This window comes from Myxocyprinus asiaticus, chromosome 37 (genome assembly GCF_019703515.2).
Source record: "Myxocyprinus asiaticus isolate MX2 ecotype Aquarium Trade chromosome 37, UBuf_Myxa_2, whole genome shotgun sequence".
In the NCBI taxonomy this organism is placed as follows: Eukaryota; Metazoa; Chordata; class Actinopteri; order Cypriniformes; family Catostomidae; genus Myxocyprinus; species Myxocyprinus asiaticus.
The window spans coordinates 8,551,610-8,573,249 of record NC_059380.1 but is presented as its reverse complement, the minus strand read 5'-3'; the positions used below and the strand labels follow the sequence as shown (position 1 = coordinate 8,573,249).

Here is a 21,640-nt window from a genome sequence, read left to right as displayed (position 1 = left end):
CGTGGACTTTTTTAGATTTTAGGTTAAATTCGATGTGAATTGCTGTTCACAACCAATTTTACTTCCATAATATGACATATTTCTGAGTGTAACAAAAATAAAAAAATGTGATCGTTACATGCCAGGGTGGAGCCAGATGAGTTTGCTAAATAAATGCTTCAATAGCTATTAGCCTATTGGTTGACATAATCCAATAGCCTAAGTGACGTCACTCAGTATTTATGTCTTATTTTTCAGTAAAATCTTAACATACTTAAAACAAGACAAAAATTACTTGAAAAGTAAAATGACAAGATATTAAGTCTTGTTTTCAGAGAAATCTAGTGGGCTTTATGCTTAAAACAAGAAAAACTATTTGCCAATGGGGTAAGAAGAATAAACTTTTAAAACATTTTTCATATAATTTTTTTTTCTTATCCCATTGGCAAATTATTTTTTCTTGTTATAAGCATAAACGTTACTACTGTAATAGCAAAAAAATATTTTATGTCATTTTGCTTCTCAAGTGAATTGATCTCATTTTAGGACAGTTCAGATACATTTACTGGAAAACAAGACAAAAAAGATTTTTTGCAGTGTACATTTTGAGCTAAATGTTTTTTTTATTTGGAATAACACATGCTGATGAAATGTTCAGACTAAGATCAGGAACATGCAGGGTCAATATTGATTTCAAGTTGACTTTAACATTTTTAATAATTAATAAAGACAATTGTATATCTAAGGCCGTGTAATTGGTCACTAATTCTTTGAAGTGTTTCACCCTGTTTAATCCCTTTTTTGACTTTGCTAGTTCATTTTATATGGTCGTGCAGTGTAAGTTTTTAAAAGTACAAATATTCCACGTGCACTGCAAAAAATAATTTCTTACTGAGTAGTTTGTTTTTCTTGTTTTCAGAGAAATCGTACAAAATTTTGTCTATGCTTATAACAAGGAAAAACTATTTGCCAGTGGGGTACGAATTTTTTTTTTTTAAATTCAAAGGTAAATTCTAAGTTAATTTTTCTTACTCCATTGGCAATTAGTTTTTTCTTCTTTTAATATGAGGTATACACAGTAGTTTTAGATGGAGAATACCATTTTACACCGCAGGACATGTAAACTTTTCAAAAGTATTTCATGTCAGCTACTCATATTCTTTCTTTGTTTAACCCCATATTAGATATTATATTTGTAAAATTAAAAACAATATGATTACCCATAATATACAGTATATACACTACCGGTCAAAAGTTTTGAAACACTCATTCATTATTATAATTTTTTTCTTCACATTTTAGAATAATAGTAAAGTCATCAAAACTATGGAATAACATAAATGGAACTATGGAAATTATGTTGTGACTAAACAAAATCCAAAATAAATCAAACATGTGTTATATTTTAGCATCTTCAAAGTAGTCACCCTTTGCCTAGAATTTGCAGACATGTACTCTTGACATTTTCTCAACCAACTTCTTGAGGTATCACCCTGGGATGCTTTTTAAACAGTATTGAAGGAGTTCCCATCTATGTTGGGCACTTATTGGATGCTTTCCTTTATTATTTGGTCCAAGTCATCAATTTAAATATATATATATATATATATTTAAATTGATGACTTGATATATATATATATTGTTATTACATTTTAGTTTAATAATGAAACAAATCAATATGGTGGCACAATTATATTTTTGTCTACAAAACTAATTTCAAACATTTAAGCATACACCTTCAGATCAAAATTTTTAAGATCATGAGAAACATTTCAGTCAAATGTTTCAAAACTTTTGACCGGTAGTGTGTGTGTGTGTGTGTGTGTGTGTATATATATATATATATATATATGTGTATACTAAAGTGCATTGTTTACAGAATGGGGATTATCCCATGGCAAATTTAATGATCTCATAAGCTATGGTCACCCCCAAGCAGGCATTGTTGTCCATACCGGACCAACGTCAGGCTATTATGAGATTTTTTACAAGTGTCATATTGAGAGGAAGAGGATCCAGCCTGAGCTCTGACCCCAGTTTACACTCCTGGGGCCAGGCAGAGGGTGTAAACCAACCTAAATCATTAGGGCTTGCTAACAAATAAGCCACCAAAGGGCGCTGCACGTGTGAGAGGAAGAGCAACTATACAAAGCCATTCATTTACATCCTGCACACAGTCACTTAAAGGAAAAGTCTACTTGTACTTGTTTCTGTTTTTGGTTCGACAAGCACAGTGTTAAGTGGGGCTTAACAGTTTGGTATCTCTTCCATACCGGTTTTGCAGCAGCTCAAGTGTGAAATGCAACAAGCTTGCCAAGAATAGGCAAATGATTTTTGTATACTGTATAAGAAACTGCTTTACGCATGTAAATCTATAGGATGCTCACAGATGCTGACCTTGCCAAGAGTGACGTTTCCTGAGTTGGAACTGAAGAGGCCGCTGAAGCGGCTGGCTGCACGGTTCCTCCAACGGTCTGTACCCATTATTGAGCCTGAGAGAGAACTGCCCAACTGGGATACTGAGTCTTGAATGGGGACGCTGGCATCGCCCAGAAACTCCGGCATGTTCTTTCGCCGACGCGCTTGACTCTGTGACAGAGAGGGAGAGCGAACACATGTAAACAGAGTTGTTCCAAACTGTATGTTTACTAATAAGTGCTTTTATATCCACAGATAGTTATCAAAAATCAGCTTATTCAAAAAAATCTGTCAACCCAAGAAAATTGTGTTTACATAAGATTTGAAATTATCGGGTTATTCTCTGCTTTTGATGTCAAAACGTAATCATGCATTCACAGAAAACTTGCGCACTTCAGATAAGCCAGTAAGAAAACTGGTAAAGGTGTTTACATGCAGAGCAAAATCGGGGTAATGGGCTGAAACAATTAAAAAATGTATTGCCCGTGTCGATCGTTTTTTACTGATTGTTTATGACCATAAAACTGTTTATGAACTCGATAAAGGAACGCCATTTAAGGCAATTTCATGACATTGGCGGCTTATTAAGCATAATTACAGAAAGCGAATGTCAACACGTTCAATGTTAAATCTATTTTGTTTAGATTTTTTACTTGTAGTCCAGCAAAGGCACAGACAAGCTAAATAAAATGAAGATGTAACCAGGGTACAAAATAAACTTTTTGTCATAATTAAATAGAGAATTAAGAATTTTTATCAGCCTTTATTTTGCATTATTTTTAAATTGAAAAACATATTTTTGTACCTATAAAACTGATCCCCTGCATAGGGGCAAACAGCACAGGCAATTGTGTCACTCGCAGCATCAAGTATAAGCTTCTCAGTGAAACTGCACTATCAAATCCCATCATTATTTTGTTCTTCATATTTTCATTTTGGTGGCTTACTGTGAGGAATATTCCACATATGAGTTGCCACATGGAGTTCGGGAGAAAAAATTACTTTAGGCTTCCTAGATAAACTTCTAACGGTAAATTTTCCACTGACGTGAAAGTTGTAACAAGACATGCAACAGACCTCAATAGATTTTGGTTAGGAAGTAGACAGTTTGTATGTCTTTGAATTGCGCATGTCACTTAAATCACTGAGAATTAGAATTGTAAATATACCATGTTGCAGTTACAATACCTAATAAAGTTACCGGCCAACGAGCGAGTAACACAGTTTTACATATTCACCAAAAGCCAATTTTTACTTTTATGTGGCACATAGCGAGAATTAATTTTGGACCCTGGATGTAACAATAACTCTATTATCAAAAGAAATGCTTCTGTCATACAAAATTTGACAACAGGTCAAAGCAGCCACTTTTTGCTCTCTATAAGAGTTTTAAAGTCGCCAGACTGGGCTCTGGAATTTTAAGTGGCAGACATAGCCTGGCGCTGACAGGTAAGGAAAAGCACAAACAAAACATTACACATAAACAAAGACAGGCTTGTTCTCGGACCATCTATGTACATTCAGGGACATCTTTCACCTGAGGATGGGGTTGCACATGTGCGTAGACAAAACTCTATATTGACCTTAGGAAGCACATTCTGCTGTCAACAGGTGAAAAGGTTGTTTGGGTTTTGCCAACATTCTCCCCACAGAAAGGTTAATCAGAGACCTGACTGACAAGAGTGAGCGAACCCTATGACCTAAGCGAGCGAGAGGAACCCTTCAGCAACAACAGGAAAAGAGGCAAGGCGAGTCTACGAAAACAGGGGAAAGGCTTTTCCCTGCTCACGACAATGGAGCAAAATGTAGAACGCAGGAGTGTAGCGGGGAAAGCCACTCAATGTCCTTTGGGACTCACTGCTTGGACAATGTGTTCTGATGACGCCCTTCTTTTCAGTGGAAAATGCAAATACAATGGGTTAAAAACAAATCTGGCATTTTTCTTGAGGGTTGATTCATTGGCCAATATTCTAGGACAATGTCGATGCCTTTGAAGAGATGGAATGTTCTGTGTTCTTGGTGCCCAAGATGGTCCTCATGATGTAAATTAAAGCCATTTCAAGCCATTGTTACTTAACCAGATAATTTTTTTTAGATTAAATCAATATGTTCTTAATCATTTCATGAAGCAAACAATCGCTTCAAACAGGTCAGAAGAGAACTTCATTAACGTATTATGGAGAACATTTGACTTCACAAAAGACCATTTTGGACAGACCAATGTAACATATATGAAGTGCCTAATGAGTTCTGAAAAAATACAATAAAAAAGTATTTATCAATTGTCCCCTACTTTCTGCATTTGACAGGTCGCCATGGTTTCTGAAAACCCACTGAAGTCATCCTTCAAAAATGACAAACTGACATGTTCTTGGTCTATATGTCCATCCGGAGAACCTGTTTGACTCATTTGTTTGGCCAGTTACTTTCTGAGAAACACAAAGTGAACATTGTGTATACACCTACAGTAACTAAGCAAAAAAGGCTGATTTTGGTTCATTTATTAATAAATTAAACAACACTGAAAATTCTCTTTTGTTTTCCTTTAAATATGAACCTACATGCTTGTGTGCTATAGCTATTAGAAGATATATGTGAAAGATTATGGCATGGAACACTTTTGGGAAGTTGGCAAGTCCTTCAGTGTGACATGCTATACTCCATCTAAAAAAATTTTTAAACTGCATTTTGCTAAATTAAAATTATTATGCATGCAACTTTTATGAGCTTTTATTCATATTCATATACAGTACATTCAATGAACTAGTGAAGGCAAAAAGGTGTTAAAATTGCTGAAAAAAGAAGTTGGAGATGTTACTTGAAATTAATATCTTGATATTGATAAAAAGTTTTTTAAAAAGTCCATGGCATGTTATGCATCAATCACCCCTACACATATACAGCAATACAGATTGTAAATAAGTGAACCATTGCACAATTTTTTCCCACCAAATTCTGAAATATTTATTTTATAAACACCATTTGAAAAGCTTATATTTAAAAATGCAGACAAAAGTCTCAGTTAAAAAAAAGTGTCAAACAGAGAAGACAAGCAGTATTCAGCTCACCATAGATGTGAGAGGCATTTCCGAAGCAGTACACAACATTGCATGGCATCAAAAGAGAGTCAGGCCCATGCTGCTCCCAAAATGAAGCTTGTCCCACCTGCTTCCCTTCTGCACTCCCTAAGACCTTACAAAAGCTACACTGACGCTGCTCACTCTTAAAGGAGAACAAATGGAGTAGTGCGTTCAAATCCACCTCTAGAGGCTTGTCAGCTTGCGTGTATACGTGAGTGTGAGTGAACCTGAAGGAGGCTGAGAGCACTAAAGAGCAGACCACTGCATTGCTGAGGAGGGCTGTCCGGGTGTCATAGTAACTGAAGAATCCTGCCCTCCTATTGTGTGAGCAGGAAGAGAGGGGAAAGGAACAAGGAGGAGGGGCTCGTTTTGCTACCTTAGCTACCTAAAACAACTGATCCCAGAGAAGCTCTTTCAGTGGCTTGAAATTAATAGCTCTCAACAAGAGACATGAGCTGACTGCAGAACAGTGTTTAATGCACATCTTCTGTGAAGGTTGACGGGGTGTGGCGGCTGGGAGTTGTTGGTGGTTGGAGATAAAATGGCTGGTGGACTTCAGGGCGCCCAATTTTTGTGTGGGCACCTTGAGACGCCCCCGGCAAGATGCCGCCCTGGGCAGCTGCCCATGTCGCCTATGCCTAAATCCACCCCTGCCTTCTATTTTCTGAATATTAACCATTGAATATTGATGTTCTTTAATAGTTTTTTAAGATCACACTGTAAAAAGTGGTACCATTGAATTGTTAACTTAAGGATCTATTTCTACTTGATCTAACCCATAAAAATGACTTTTGTTGGTGTGCATTAATGAAATCAGGTTGATTTACTCATATTAAATATTCTTTTTGACTTGAATGAAACCTGTTATTTAGATCGTACCATATGAAGCACATTTTTTAGGTTACCTTATATAACATTTTGTTACAGGGTGCTTAGGAGGATTCTAGGAACCTCCACAATGTGACCATATCAATAAATAAGTTAAAGGTGGTAAAGATGAGGCACGTTTTACACATACAGAAATAAGGAAACACTTAGGCCTGCAAAAGTGCTAAAATTTCCAGTTGCTTCTGTAAGTAGTTACACATTAACCCAGAATTCCCTGGTAACACAGCTCTAATCATATGATACTACATAAAGATAACACACAAGATCATTTAAGTTTCAGCTTCCCACATAAGAAAACCTAACTACAATAAGCAAAAATTGTGTTTGAAAATAACAAAAACTGTAATGGGGGAAAAAAGTCACATTGAAAAGAAAAATTATATTAGCTACAAATCATAAATATGAAAACTGCCCATATGTGGCAACTTATAGGTTTTATATTTGACATGTATTTATAGAAATACTACCATAAAATGGATAATTCTCTTAATTCTGAGAGTAGGTAATCGATTTTATCACACTAAAATCATGTTATCTTAAATATTGTTTACGTATTGTGGCTATACTTTTGAAACTGTGAGTATTTTAAAGGGATAGTTCACCCAAAAATGAATATTCTCTCATCATTTACTCATCCTCATGCCATCCCCTGTCAATTGAGTTTAACTTGTATTGAAGCCGGAATATTCCTTTGAAAAAAAGCAATAAGCCGCTCAAGTCCCCTTTGCGCTTAAGAACACCAATTTCCCATGGTAAAATCACTTTAACGCACAGACTCTCCTGGCTTATTGCTTTCAATTACACAGTGATCATTTGGATGGATAATCCAGTAAGTATTAACATGACAAACTTATCCTGAACTCAACGTTTGATATTACACTTGTATAATGCAGCACTACCTTGATCCCTTGTTTAGTATCTTCTGGTGAATACAAGGGGCTATTAGGAGAGGTTGGTGTAGCCACAGGTGTGGGGCTGGGAGGCGGTGTACTCTCAGCTTCAAATCGCTGCACGCGGGCGGCCACCAGTCCCGTGGCATGAGGCCTGTGGGCTTGAATCCGGGGAAGCTCATTCAGAGGACTGTAGTGGATCAGCATTCCAGCAGGAACCTCCGGCAAAGTTGACATGATGGGCACATTCCATGTCCTCTGACGGAAATTCAGCATTTCCACGCTGGCACGGGTTTCTCTACCATGCAAGAGGATGTAAGACTTAATGGTGCAGATGGAATAGTTCCAGAAGACGTTCTGGATGTCGAAGATCCAACAACTCAGAAGATCATCTCAAAGAACGTCTCCACATAACAAAGCAGCCCAGGTAGAAACCCACACATAGGAACTTTAAATAAACTGTAATTTACAGAGTGTAAAAAGATAAAAACATTTAGTCCTCTTCACTTCTTTTTGTAGTTTTGAGGCAGTAACCTGCATGGTTGAAGAGTTATCACTTCTGAAAAGAAACACAATAGATGATGACCGAAATCTTTGGTATCCACCTAACAGTTCCTTAAAATTTAGATTTTTCTCTCTTCTTTTTTCTTATTTCTCTGAATGTGTAGTTCCTCATGTGTCTCTCACTGGTTATGCGTTGCTCTTCTGCTTGTATTGTGCCCTTTGACCCTGGTGCCCGAGCTGATAGGAGGTGGAGCAACAAACTCATGCCATTCTTCCTGCCCACTCTGCACCAGTTTGTGCCTTATCTATCTTATCTCTCCTGTATGGCTTGACAATCATTTTTATGGCCAGTTATGTATCCAGGCTGGTTATGGCTCAGCACACATTTGACCTTTTTGCACAGTACAGTATAAGAAACCTTACAGTACAGAGACAATATCGCTGCCTTATATCTTCTGAGCGAATTGCACCTGTCATTTTTAGATACACATCACATTAGTCGTGGCTGAAACAGGATCCCACATAAATGAGGACTGAATGCATACAAATTATTTTTATCGAACACCAGAAGCCAAGTCTTTATTTTTTGTGTTTCTTGTACTCTATAAAAATAAAAAAAATAAAAAATAAATAAAATAAAAAAGTGCTTCATACTGTATGGTAACATCTAAATTTAGCTTTTTTTATTCAACTGAAAATCTTATTTAATCAGAATAAATTTACCTAATAAATTAGACTGCACCAACAAAAGTAACTTAACTCAAGTAGAAATACATTCTTGAAGGTTTTTTTCCCCAAAGTAAGTATCAGGGACAAAAAACAAAATGTTTTTCATTTCGGTTCGTTCTGAGCAGAAACTGTATTTTTTCATTCCGGTTACGGCCTTCTGATTGTGTCGATGCAGTGTTGTCAGATCTCACAAGAGAAACGTGTGGAAGGAATTATCAGGATAAAAAACATAACAAGCATGTATATACAGTAGCCTATGTATTCTTAATATTAAATATATACCCAAAAACATTGAACATATTTCAAATATTCATTTGGCCACCTAAAATCAATAAAATGTCACCTTTTGGGGGCCGAATGATTTTTCATCAACTTTGGTTTATAAACTAGCAGTTTCCTTCAGAATCAAAGCGTACGCATGTGTTCTACTAAAAAGAGAGAAGCTCCATTTTTTCCAGCAACAGAAGGTGGTGTAATTCTGAACATTTACTGTGTTAATTATCAGAACAAAATGAACCAGTTATTAACCAGTTACCAGCATTTTAAACTAATGTTTTCACTCTGGAACAATTAAATGGGATTTCATTCCCATTTTCGGTTACGTTCTGCAAAAACGTTGATTTTTGTTTTCGTTCCTTGAACCTTTTTTAGTCCCTGGTAAGTATCCATGAACAGGAACACTTTTCGAACAATGAATTTCCATTACTTTTCCAGTTGTTTGCGATTACTAAATCAGGGTTTTTATTTTCTTTTCTGATTAACAGTTTTTTTTATTCACATATTAAACACAGAAAAACAAAACATATATACACAGAATCAACAATCAACCCCCACTTTTACCCCTCCCCCTCCCAATCCCCAACACCACCCTGGCCCCCAATAACATCCCAGTGGTCATACATGATTACAGACACACACACACAAATAAATAATAATAATAATAATCACACATATTGACAACTACACCTCTCTCTCCACTGCCCCTCCCTGAGAGTCATCCAAAAATGCCAGATATCCACCCAATTTCCCCACAAACAAGTCCAATTTCCCCAGTCTTCTAAATTCCCCTTCTTCAAAGGCTGCCACCCTCCTCATCTCCAAGCACCATTCCTGAAATGAGGGCGCTCCAGCCGACCTCCATCCCCTTAAAACTATCTGTCTGGCAATCGTGACACTGGTTAAGACCCAACTCTTTCTGTGTCTATTCTCTACATCGATGACCGCCCCATCGCCCAAAATACAGAGTCTGCGGCAAAATGAAACCCAAGTGCCCAATACATCACACACAAAACTCTGAACCTTCAACCAAAAATCTTGAATCTTAACACACCAGCAAAAGACATGGGTTGTTTCTACATCCTCTGATTGGCATCGTCAGCAGGTGGGTGTGTCTTTAAGACCAAGCTATACAATCTAGAGGGTGTCCAATAGAATCAATGTAAAATCTTGAATTGCATAAGGCGCACCCTTGCGTCTCTAGATGCAGACTTGACGTTTTTTAGAATCCTAGTCCACACTCCCTCCTTAAATAACAAGTTTAAATCTTTCTCCCATAATCTCTTGATAGAAGTTAAAGCTACGTCCTCCAGATTCTGACTTAGCAGGGAGTAATGCACTGATGCCTCATGACCTTTTCCAAAAGCAGTATTCACCCCTCCCAGAGTGTCTGCTGCTTTAGTGGGTGTATGCTACTCCCAAAAATAGTACAGAGCAGGTGGCGTAGCTGTAAATACCTAAAGAACTGAGATCTGGGAATTCCAAAATGTTGAACCAAATTTTCAAAGGATCTCAACACTCCACTCTCATGTAGGTCACCGAGTGTAGTAACCCCCCTCACAATCCACTCTGACCAGCAGAAAGGGGACTTATTCATACATAATTTTGGAATCAGCCATATGCTCGAGGCAACATTTAAATAAATGTCCGAATTAAACACTCTGGACACTTTTGTCCATACCGAGTGCAAATGTGAGATAACGGAGTGTAACTTAACTTCTCTGGTTAGTTTGATAGAAAGGCTTTTTAATGGCAAAATAGGGGCAAGAACTTCCTGTTCAATACAAAACCAGGGAGGGGCTCTCCCAGGTGGAAGCAACCAATGAGCCAAATGTCTGAGACAGAACGCATAATACAACAAAATCTTGGGTAGGCCTAGCCCACCTTTGTCAATCGGCCTATGCAGCTTATTGAAATGTAATCTGGGACGTTTACCATTCCAAATGAAGGACTTTGCTATGCTATCAAATTGCTTGAAATAAGAGAGAAGGACATCTATAGGGAGAGACTGTAGCAGGTAGTTGAATTTTGGAATATAATTCATTTTAATAACATTAACCTTCCCAATCATCGATAAATGTAATGAAGCCCACCTGCCCACATCGCTCGAAAACCTTTTTATTAAAGGGTCAAAATTACCTCTAACTAAATCACACAAATTTGCTGGGATTAAAATACCCAAATACTTAATGCCCTGTTTGGGCCACTGAAAGGCGCCCAGCTGAAAAGCTGTTATCGGGCAGTACACTTTCAAAGCCAAAGCTTCAGATTTAGACCAATTAACTCTGTATCCCGAGAACTTAGAAAAATAATTAATAATTCTGTGGAGGCAAGGCATAGATCTAGTAGGGTCGGAGACGAATAATAAAATATCATCTGCGTAAAGCAAAAGCTTATACTGACCATATGATATTCATGAAACGCCTAATGTTATCAGAAGAGCTACGACCCCGAAAAAACCCCACCTGATCTATATGTATAAGAGATGTCATAACTTTACTTAATTGGTTAGCCAAAATTTTTGGCAATATTTTAACGTTAAGCTGGATCAGGGCAACTGGACAGTAACTCTTACACTCACTTGGATCTTTGTCCTTTTTAAGAATCAGACTGATCCGGGCTTGAGTCATGGTTGGTGGAAGCTTTCCATTCTTTAATGATTCTGTATAAACTTCTAGCAAAAGTGGAGCCAATTCTATAGCATAAGATCTAAAAAAACTCAGTGGCAAAGCCATCTAGCCCCGGAGCCTTGCCTGTAGGCAAGGCCTTAATTACCTCGCCAGGCTCCTCCAAGGTTATCTCAGAATCAAGAGAATTTTTTTGCTCATTCATAAATTTAGGGAGTTCTAATAGTTCCATAAAGTTTCTAATACCTTCATCAGTAGATGAAGACATGGAACTATAGAGATCAAGATAGAATTCTTTAAAAGCATTATTAATATCAATGGCAGAGGTAAAAATTTCACCACCAGCAGATTTCACTGAAGAAATAGAAAATGACTCTCTCTGCTTTATATATCTAGCCAAAAGCTTCCCTGCTTTGTCCACTGACTCAAAGTATGACTTTCGCTGAATAGCCAAAACTCCACGTTCCACAACAAAATAGTATTATATCTGTATTTCAATAGGGTCAATTCTCTGAGGCCATCAGACGACATTTGGCGCTTCAGCTCTGCCTCGGAACTTTAATATTCCCTTCCAACTCCACGAGTTCCCTATCTGTCACTCACTCGATGTTGTGTCGATGTAGTGACACTCTTGGGACTCCCAAACACCTCTGCTTTTTGAAAAAAGGCCAATGGGAATTGGCGAGTGGAATTTGCATGCCACTCCCCCGGACATACGGGTATTAAAGGAGCTGGCATGCAACCACTCATTCAGATTTTCTCTTCGGAGCTGAGCGGTTACATTCAGTGCACTGAATTCAATTTCTCTCTACCGTTCACCTCAAACTGCTGGATTTACAGCACATTTCAGCGGCTTATCCCCCTCTGCACCCATGGAGGGCAGAGAACGCCCCTGGGCGCTTTGGCAGAACAAAAGAAAAGAGTATATTCTAAAAGAATATTTTTTCAACTCTAAAAGAGCGGCACATACGGAATGTCTTTTTAAAGATGCCTTTCCATTTGTGTGTTATTCCTGGTTGCGGTCGTTATCTCTCCACTTCTGATGGCCATGATCGCTGTCTTACATGTCTGGGCACTGCCACGCGGAGACATCATTCGGGGATGGGTCTTGTCCTCATTGCGAGAACATGACCATGGCAACGTTGCGGTCGCGGTTTGCCTTCATTTTAAAGCAAGCCACCCCAGCGGCTCCCCGCCTCGGTCCTTCTACCTACGGGTATGAGGCCGCGTCGGTTAGCACTGGGGGTGATTTGGGGACTTCAACGGGAGCACCTCCACCGGGTAACCCCCCACAGACCTCCCATTCCTCAACACGCTTGCTTGCCCCAGTCGGGCTCTCGGATGAGACCGCCGGCTCGTCTCAGGGTGAGTTCGACCTCTTTTTCGGAGCCCGGGAAGACGATGAGTTATCGAGCGCAGCATCGGAGAGCGGGCTCATCCAGTCTGACATGGAGGCTTCGGCTGGGCTTCCTCCTTTGGGTATGGTCGCCCAGTCTCAGGCCGACGCGGAGGTGATGGACATGGTTTCCCAGGCAGCCGTGAATGTCGGGCTAGAGTGGAACCCTCCACTCTCCCCTGAACCCTCGTGGCTCAATGATTGGTTCCTGGGCCCAGAGCACCGCTCATGGCCGCGTCCTGCCCCAGTCCCTTTCTTACCGGAGGCGCATGAGGAGCTGACAAGATCATGGGGGACAACTTTTACTACCCAATCCTGGTCTTTCAGCTCCCCCACTCTCACTACCCTCGATGGTGGGGCGATCTACCAGGTGGATAAGGCCACCTGGCGCGGGCTCCCGAGGCTCCCACCCAGGGCCTGTAGGTTTATGTCGTCACTGACGGCTAAGGCCTATGGTGCCGCTGGACAAGCCGCCTCCACCCTGCACGCCATGGCTCTCCTGCAGGTACACCAAACCAAGGTGCTAAAAGAGCTGCACGAGGGTAGTTCGTCTCCAGGCGACGAAGGTCACGGCGCGTTCTCTCGGGCAGGCGATGTCCACCCTGGTGGTCCAGGAGCACCACCTTTGGCTCAACCTGGTCGAGATGAGAGAGGCTGACAAGGCACGGTTCCTTGACACCCCCATTTCCCAGGTTGGCCTGTTCAGCGACACCGTCGAGGACTTTTCCCAGCAGTTCTCGGCGGTGAAGAAGCAGACGGAGGCTATATAACACATCCTGCCCCAGCACGGCTCAAGACCCCACACCCTGTCTGCTCGTCGCCGAGGGCGTCCTCCTGCAGCAACAACACCGGCTCCGTCGCAGCCCACCCCCGTGGCCTGGTCCCGGCGTGGAGCCCACCGCAAGAAGCAGATGCCACCCGCCTCACAGCCGGCCGCCAAGAACCGAGGAAGGCTTTGAAGCGCCCCTGAGATGGGCAACCCAGGGACGAGGAGACCCGCTTCTCTGGAGCTGGTGGACAGACCACTCCATCCCCCGGTGGAGGGCCTGGAGGATAATCTTTTGTTTCGTTTTTTGCCGCATGCCCAAGAGGCTGCGGTACCCAAAAGTTCGACAAAAGAGCGGTTTTCCGTCGTCACGACTGCCGTCCACTATCCCATTTTGACAGGTCTGGCGCTCCAGTGGCGGACCCCCCGCCCCTGCGTGCCCAGCTATGGCACAAACATGCCCACACCGGGTTGGTTCCGATGGACTGCGGGGACAATATTCCTCCTTCCCCCTCCTTGGCCAATCTTATGGTGGGCGGCAGAAGCCATGTGAGTGCTTCAATGTCCCTGGACTCAGCACGGCCACGGGGCTCGAGCCCCCTCAACGTGGTGCCTCAGGCTCCGCCCCGCCGCGAGGCCTCACCCGCTGGTATGTCTGACATGATTTTCCCCTTGGTCCCCCTCGCCTGGAGTTTGGACGCGTGGCTCGTGCTTTCCAACCTGTCGCGATGGCTGACCCGGACCATCCGACTCGGCTATGCGATTCAGTTCTCGGTGAAGGGCAAGAACACCGCTACCTTGTGTGAGTTTTACTGTGTAAGCATTTAAGTCTGTGTTTGTTTGAGATCACCTTAACTCCTGCTACTGCAGCAGGGCTTCCAGGATCCACAGCCTGAACATAACAAGGTGATTTTCCTCATACTACAAATCCCAAGCTGAGGGCATCTCCAAGTATCTTTAATTATAAAACTCACATAAACAGACTGTAGTTCAAGGTTCTACTGTCATGGCCAACTGAGCATGTTGTATGCAGGACTTACCGTAAGAATTCATTTTACATAAGGAGCGCCAGGAGATAACAGGTTACAGTTCTATTCAGCACTGTCAATTATGATAATCCACATGCATTTTGTGAACAGTATTTGGCCATTTATAGATTAATGTCTCTAAATGTTTTATTAAACAAGTGCTTATTAAATTCTACTTTTAGCTTTGAAATATTACAGTTATGTATTTAGCAAATTCATGAAAGTATGCAAATGCTTATTATGCATATTATAACCTGATTTAGGATTGCATTGTATTGCGAGTGCAGTGGTAAGAGAGGCAGTAATTGGGTATCCGTTGAAACTGTGCTGCTGGTGGGTCAAACATTCACGTCGCCCATTTGTAGTAACATTTAAATCTTCAGTCAGATGAATTGAAAGAAATTATGAATTAATAAAGTGTATACAGAGTATTTGTTGTCTATAAACAGATCTTAATGCACTACACTTTGGTTTCCAATCAGGGGGCCTCAAACTTCCAAAGGTGCCTCAGAATGACTTAAAATTACTTAAAGTTAGTTATATTAAAATACGATAACTTTATTTAAATACTGAAATTAGCTACAATCATGATGTAGGCATACAACATATAAACTGATAGTTCCTGAAATTAGCTACAATCATGATGTAGGCATACAACATATAAACGATAGTTCCTGAAATTTGGGTCAACTGGGAAAAGAGCAAGCTCTTCCCAGCTCAGAGCATCTCTTTTCTCGGCTTGGAGTTGGATTCAGTCTCGATGACGGCGCGCCTCACGAACGAGCGCACACAGTCGGTGCTGAACTGTCTGAAGGCGTTCAGATGGAGGACAGCAGTTCCACTGAAACTTTTTCAGAGGCTCCTGGGGCATATGGCATCCTCAACGGTGGCCACACCACTCGGGTTGATGCATATGAGACCGCTTCAGCACTGGCTTCAGACTCGAGTCCCAAGATGGGCATGGCGCTGTGGGACACATCAACTGCTACATGAGTGCAACAAATGACCCAATCACTCCAATGTCCTGTAAGAAATACTCCACAAAACAAACTCCAACCAACAGGAGGCATAAGCACAAAGAACGTGCAGATTCATCCACAACACTGTCCCGAAGGAATGTTGCTACACAAAACAAACTCCAGCCGCTAGGCAGAACCAACACAAAAAGAAACAAAAAAGGCACTCAGCTTCCTCGGATGATCAAGTGGATGTTCAGTGAGTCAGGCTCACTTGGCTACAACATGAGAACCACAAATAACTTACTCAGTCATTAACATTATGAAGGACATTGCTTGCTGGGGACATGTAAATACTTTACGTCCATCCTTAGTATCTATTCTCAATTTGGCCAGGAACATCAGTGCAAAAGCGACCTTCTGCTGATGTAAGAGTTTCTTGCATTCCTTGAATCGATCACATTTCTCTCTTGTCTAATGCGCAAAGTCTGGGAACAAGAAAATGCTGTGGTTCTTCCAAGAAAGCCTTCCTTTACACCTCGCCTTGCATAACATGAGATCTTTACCGGATGATCACAGAAATTTGGCCAGAATTGATCGGGGCCTGTCTCCCTCAGCGGATCGCAGAGAATTTGAATTCTTTGACATATTGTCTTCCTAGAACTGTTATGGATCAGGGTGTATTGAATCTCACTGGTTTATGACACTAAAAGTATCAAAACTAGCAAAGTGCGCAAAGCTCACCGTTCACACGTCCGAACCTCGCATGGCGTCAAGTGACTCACCCAGGTTTTTATTTTATTTATTATTATTATTTTTGTTATTTTTTTTATCATTTTACAGAGATTGCTGGTTTAATTTCCATTTGTGCACTGTAAAAATGTCCTGTTAGATAACAATAAAAATGTTCTTCATGTGGTAACATCTAAATTAACTGACTTTATTTAAGTAAAAAAAAAAAAAAAATATATATATATATATATATATATATATATATATATATATATATATATTTAATGACTAAATCAACCTGACTATATCTGGTTCCCTATCTGTCACTCACTCGATGTTGTGTCGATGTAGTGACACTAGGGGTCACTCTTGGGAGCCCGAGACACCTCTGGTCTTTGATAAAAGGCTAATGAAAATTGCCGAGTGATTTTTAAGGAGCATAAAAGGAGCTGGTATGCAACCACTCATTCAGATTTTCTCTTTGGAGCCGAACGGTCATGCTCACTGAGCTGAATACTACTGTTCATTCACCTCTGCTGGATCTGACGGCGCATTTCAGTGGCTTCTCCCCCTCTGCACTGGTGCACTGCAGAGAATGCCCCTGGGCGCTTCGGCAGAAATAAAAGAGTATATTTCTCTAAAAGAGTATATTTCTCTAAAAGAGCGGCACACACGGAACATCTTTTTAAAGACGCGTCTTTTTAAAGATGCTTTTACGATTGTGTGTTATTCCGATTGTCTCACGGCACTCGCCAATTTTCATTGGCCTTTTTTCAAAGACCAGAGGTGTCTCGGGCTCCCAAGAGTGACCCCTAGTGTCACTACATCGACACAACGTCTCGTTCCCTCCATCAGGGAACGGAGGTTACACAAGTAACCATGACGTTTCACAAACGAGTGTAAATTTTATGTGTTAGATAAAAGTAGAAATACATCCTTGAGGAAACAATTGAACACAATTGCAACGTTATCACAAGTTATATGTCAAGTACCAATCTTTGGAATTCATAGATTTAAATGGTTATACTTATTAGTGTACAAGTGTTTCCAATAAACCCCCAAAAGTTTTACACAACACAAACTCTCACAAAATGCAATATCTAAGCGAAGAAAACTAGAAAACTAGAAAACTAGAAAATATTATATCTACCATAGAATTTTCCATGACTTCATGACTTTAAATCACAACTTTAAATTATATTTCCATGTTTTTCATAACCGTGGGAATCCTGCAGGGGATTTTTGTGTGTTACTGCGTTTGTCATGAAAAATCAATGAAAAAAAAAAGCTGTTTACAGAAATCAGAAGCCAATCTTTCCATCTAATTCCACAAGATTTTCATGAGGGACATCCCGGGTGAAGCTGGTTAACCTTGTTCTCCACTGAACTGATGATGAAGCACAAAAAACTTTCGGGTCACCAGGAAATAAGATCTCATGAGCTCTGAACTTTGCTCCTGTTTGATACCATATGCAAATGCTACATGTGAACTGGAGGTAATATGTGCCTCTTAGCTGAATACAGAGTAGGCCTAAATACAAAAATCACACATTCTGGATTTCAGCGAACAGCTACAGCAATAGAATATGTGTTTACTTTAGAGGGAAGGTTTTTTGTTTGATTTTGAACACGATTACTCAAGCTGGCACATGCTGCTTAAGTGGAAGTCGAGTCATTTGGCAGGGCGAACAGGACTTCCGAGACACATCCCTGTATTCAAACAAACTCAACCCTGAACGTGTCTCTGATATGATATGAAAATTTCCTTTCAAGGAGAAAAGGGCAAGATGGTTAAGAGGCTGTGTGGTCTTTAAATGAGAGTTATACCAGGAATACGTGGCAGGTGGCAACACATGCTCTAACAACATAGAAAACAGCTCTAGGCAAATGTGAGCTTTCAAAAAACAAATATATTGATTCAGTGATTCTGTTCAATGTTATGGGTCACAAATTAAAACCTGTTGCTGCTCACTGACCCCACCCATGGGAATGAGTTCACATTTACTATATAGTGTGCTGTTCAAAATTGTTCATAATGTTGACAGATTATACATCTGTATAATTTGTCAACATTATTAACTTTTTTTGACTAGACTATATAGTAAATGTGAACTAATTTATGGTAAGTGGTGAAAAACCAATGACTGTGGAAGAATCATTCATTGCAATTATGTGTGGGAAACACTCTTGCACAAGTGTGAAATTATTGGGTTTCGAAAGATAAAAACCATATAAACACCTACAAAGACAGTAAAACAGAGATGCAGAGCAGGTAACTGGACATAAGAGTAAATTACCCTGCTGAAAAGACCAGCAAAGACCGATTTATGCAGGCTTGTGGTGGTCTGAGACTGGTCTAGCTGGTGGACCAGCAAAATTCAACTCGTAAAGCTGGTCGACCAGCATGGTCCTTCTGGTGAAGATGGTTGACGAAGATAGTCTCATATTAGCATTTTATAGTCTTAAATAGCATCCCATATTGGTGACCAGCAACCAAAATACTACATATACTGGTGACCATTATTCTCCTTTATAAAGATTTGCAAAGACTAATTCTAAATGCAAATGTATGATAACCTATTATGTTCCTAAAGACAATAAAAAAAAAAGACTGTACACATAAAAACTGTGCCTTTCGCTTTATAAATCATCTTAAAACCATCTTAAAATCATACGTACTCCACCTACAAAATGCCCACAAATATGATATGACAGAATGCAATTACAGCTCATGAGAAAGTTATTCAATCATAATGTGCATTTAGCAAGGTCCTCTAAGAACACAAGTGCAGACATGCATGGGTGCCTTTCCATTTCTTACTATCTGATGTATTCAATTAATGAAACTAATCAGTAATTCATTTCCTCACTTTTGAAGGGATAGTTTGCCCAAAAATGAAAATTATGTCATCATTTACTCACCCTCATGTATTCCAAACCCATATGACTTTCGGTCTTCCATAAAACACAAAAAGGAAATGTAAACCAGAATGACCGTCTCAGTCACCATTCACTTTTATTGCATTCTATCCAATAAAGTGAATGGTGACTGAGACTGTCAGTCCCAAACAATCTGCCAAACATCAAGGCAGAAAGAAAGTCGCAGAGGTTTGGAACAATATAATGGAGTAAATGATGACAGAATGTTCATTTTTAGGTATCCCTTTCACATAGGATCAAATCCATGGAATTTAGAATCAAATATAAACATGCAAAAGAAACCTACCAGGCCAACTAGCAGGTCTGCCGCCTCTCGGCGTCCCAGAGAGCCATGCTCCGCTCGCTCAATAGAGGAGTTGTTACCGCTGGACGACCTCATGATAGGCAAACTGAGAGAACGAGGGTCCTTCACACACCTCTCCACCTTCATCTCCTCTCCTGGTTGAGCTACACACAAACACACACACACGATTGACATGAATTCTTGTCTTAACATTGCTGAGTGATTCTATCACATCAATTCTCTTTTAAATATATTTCTGCTAAATCCTCCTTTTCAATTTAATTCAGTTTCGAAATGGAATAAATATAAAATAGCTGACTAATACAATTGTCCATAAATAGTAAAGAATTAATCTACAGAAGCATTCAAAACTGTAATGTATATTAGCCTATGAATTACTAGCATTCCATGTGTAATAACTACATGTTTAATGAATAAATAATAATTTCAATCAGATGTGTGTAATTTCCAGCCTGATCTCATGAAATTTACGTGAACATGACAACATTTTTGCATTTCAAAATGTACGTGCTGTTTAACACAAGATGCATTAGAGTACAAGTGTGTCGATATAATAAAATAGCAGGGTCTGAGTTATAGAGAGAAAAATAAGTATCTATAAAGTCATAATCAGCCATTAAAGTCATGATTTAAGTGAAAGTGAATAAAACACACAGTTGTTGTAATGCCTCTAGTGTTCTTTTTACCTGGAAACTGCAGGGAATTGTACCTGGAGACACGCATAACAAGTTTTGCAAAATGTATATAGAGTCACGTTTTCACTATGAGACCAGGTTGCAAATTTCATGCGCCACAAGCAGCACCAAACAGAATTACAGAAATTATAACTTCCACTATTTGGACAAACAGATGGTCCCATAACTCACACCAATGCTGGGCCACTCAAACAAACAGAGCAAAGTTTTGAAAGCACACCGTGCCATCATTTTTGTGAAAGAAAAATTATACAAAAAAATGATATGAAAATCCTCTCAGATTTCAACAGTAGACCTGTTGAAAAAAAAAAAAAACTAACACTTTTGCCATGTTGTTACAGAATCCATGACATTGCATGTTAATCCATGACATACCCTTCCTTCAGTATAAAATGAAGAGGATAGTATGAAATTCCCTTTAGTTCTGCCTTCTCCATAAAGATGCTGCACTAAGAACAACCAAATCACTTTTTCAAACTTTCAAATAGAGTTTTGCAATAAAAACAAGAAACTGTTGAAGTAAAAAACAGAATTTAGTAAATGTTTTTTAGAGTACCAATGAATGTACAATAACCTATGTACAGTAAAATGTCCAATACACTTTCTTCACTCTTTCTAGCTGGGTACAAGAAGATAATAGTTGAAGTAGTTACTTCTATGCCAAATTTGATTAACAGACTGAGTATTGAGTGTTGAGTTCAAACTATGGTGTGTGGAAGCCAGTATGTCATTACCTCGTACTCTGAGGTAGTGGCCACCAAAGCGGTAGGCTTCAAATCCAAGTGAAAGAGGGGTGTTGGACTGATCTAGGAACAGGTTGACGCGTGACAGCTCAATGCCTTTTCTCTCAAACACAGCTCCCAGGACTTCTCTGAAATACGAAGCAGCTTACAGGTTATTAATGCACTCTCACATGTTTAATGGGTGGTTTAAATTTGTTGTTCGGTTGAGAATGCCCACAAATGCTTGTATCTGAACACAACCAATTTGGGGTTCCCAGGGGTTCACAAAACCACCTTAAAGTTTTCTTCTTCACAGCTGGGACGATCTCCATGCTGACGTCAATATTTAGGTCAAACTTCAGAGTGAAGCACTCTTTGCTGGGGTCCTACAAGAGTGATAAATGGACAATCAACTTATGCTTTAAGGCAAACAGGTTACAGCTAATCTTTCAAGCCAAATGCGTGATGACACATTTTGTTAACTCAAATGCAGACTATTGGTCTGTTCCATAACCTAGTGAGTTGCCTCAGGAGGCAACACCCATAGTGTGTGCTATGTATATTTATGCTCATTAGAATATTGTATCATTCCTTGTGCATCACTTGTCATTCCTGCCGAGTTTCCAGTGCATTGCGAGTAAGGAGCACTATTTGAATGACGTGGAGTTCCCAGCTATGAAAAGCATTCCAAATCGGTGTTTTATGAGGCT

At 39.9% G+C, this 21,640-nt stretch overlaps 1 protein-coding gene across 2 annotated transcripts in view; it reads right to left on the bottom strand.

The window, feature by feature from the left end:
• Window positions 1-21,640, bottom strand: part of LOC127428206 (pleckstrin homology domain-containing family G member 5-like) — a 58,484-nt gene that overhangs the window by 12,364 nt on the left and 24,480 nt on the right. For both annotated transcript variants that reach the window (XM_051676393.1, XM_051676392.1), the window contains exons 6-9: window positions 21,225-21,316; window positions 20,943-21,079; window positions 19,496-19,656; window positions 2,377-2,568 (exon numbers count right to left, since the gene is read on the bottom strand). In XM_051676393.1, the coding sequence (XP_051532353.1) occupies window positions 2,377-2,568; window positions 19,496-19,656; window positions 20,943-21,079; window positions 21,225-21,316 (582 nt within the window). The remainder of the gene's footprint in view (window positions 1-2,376; window positions 2,569-19,495; window positions 19,657-20,942; window positions 21,080-21,224; window positions 21,317-21,640) is intronic.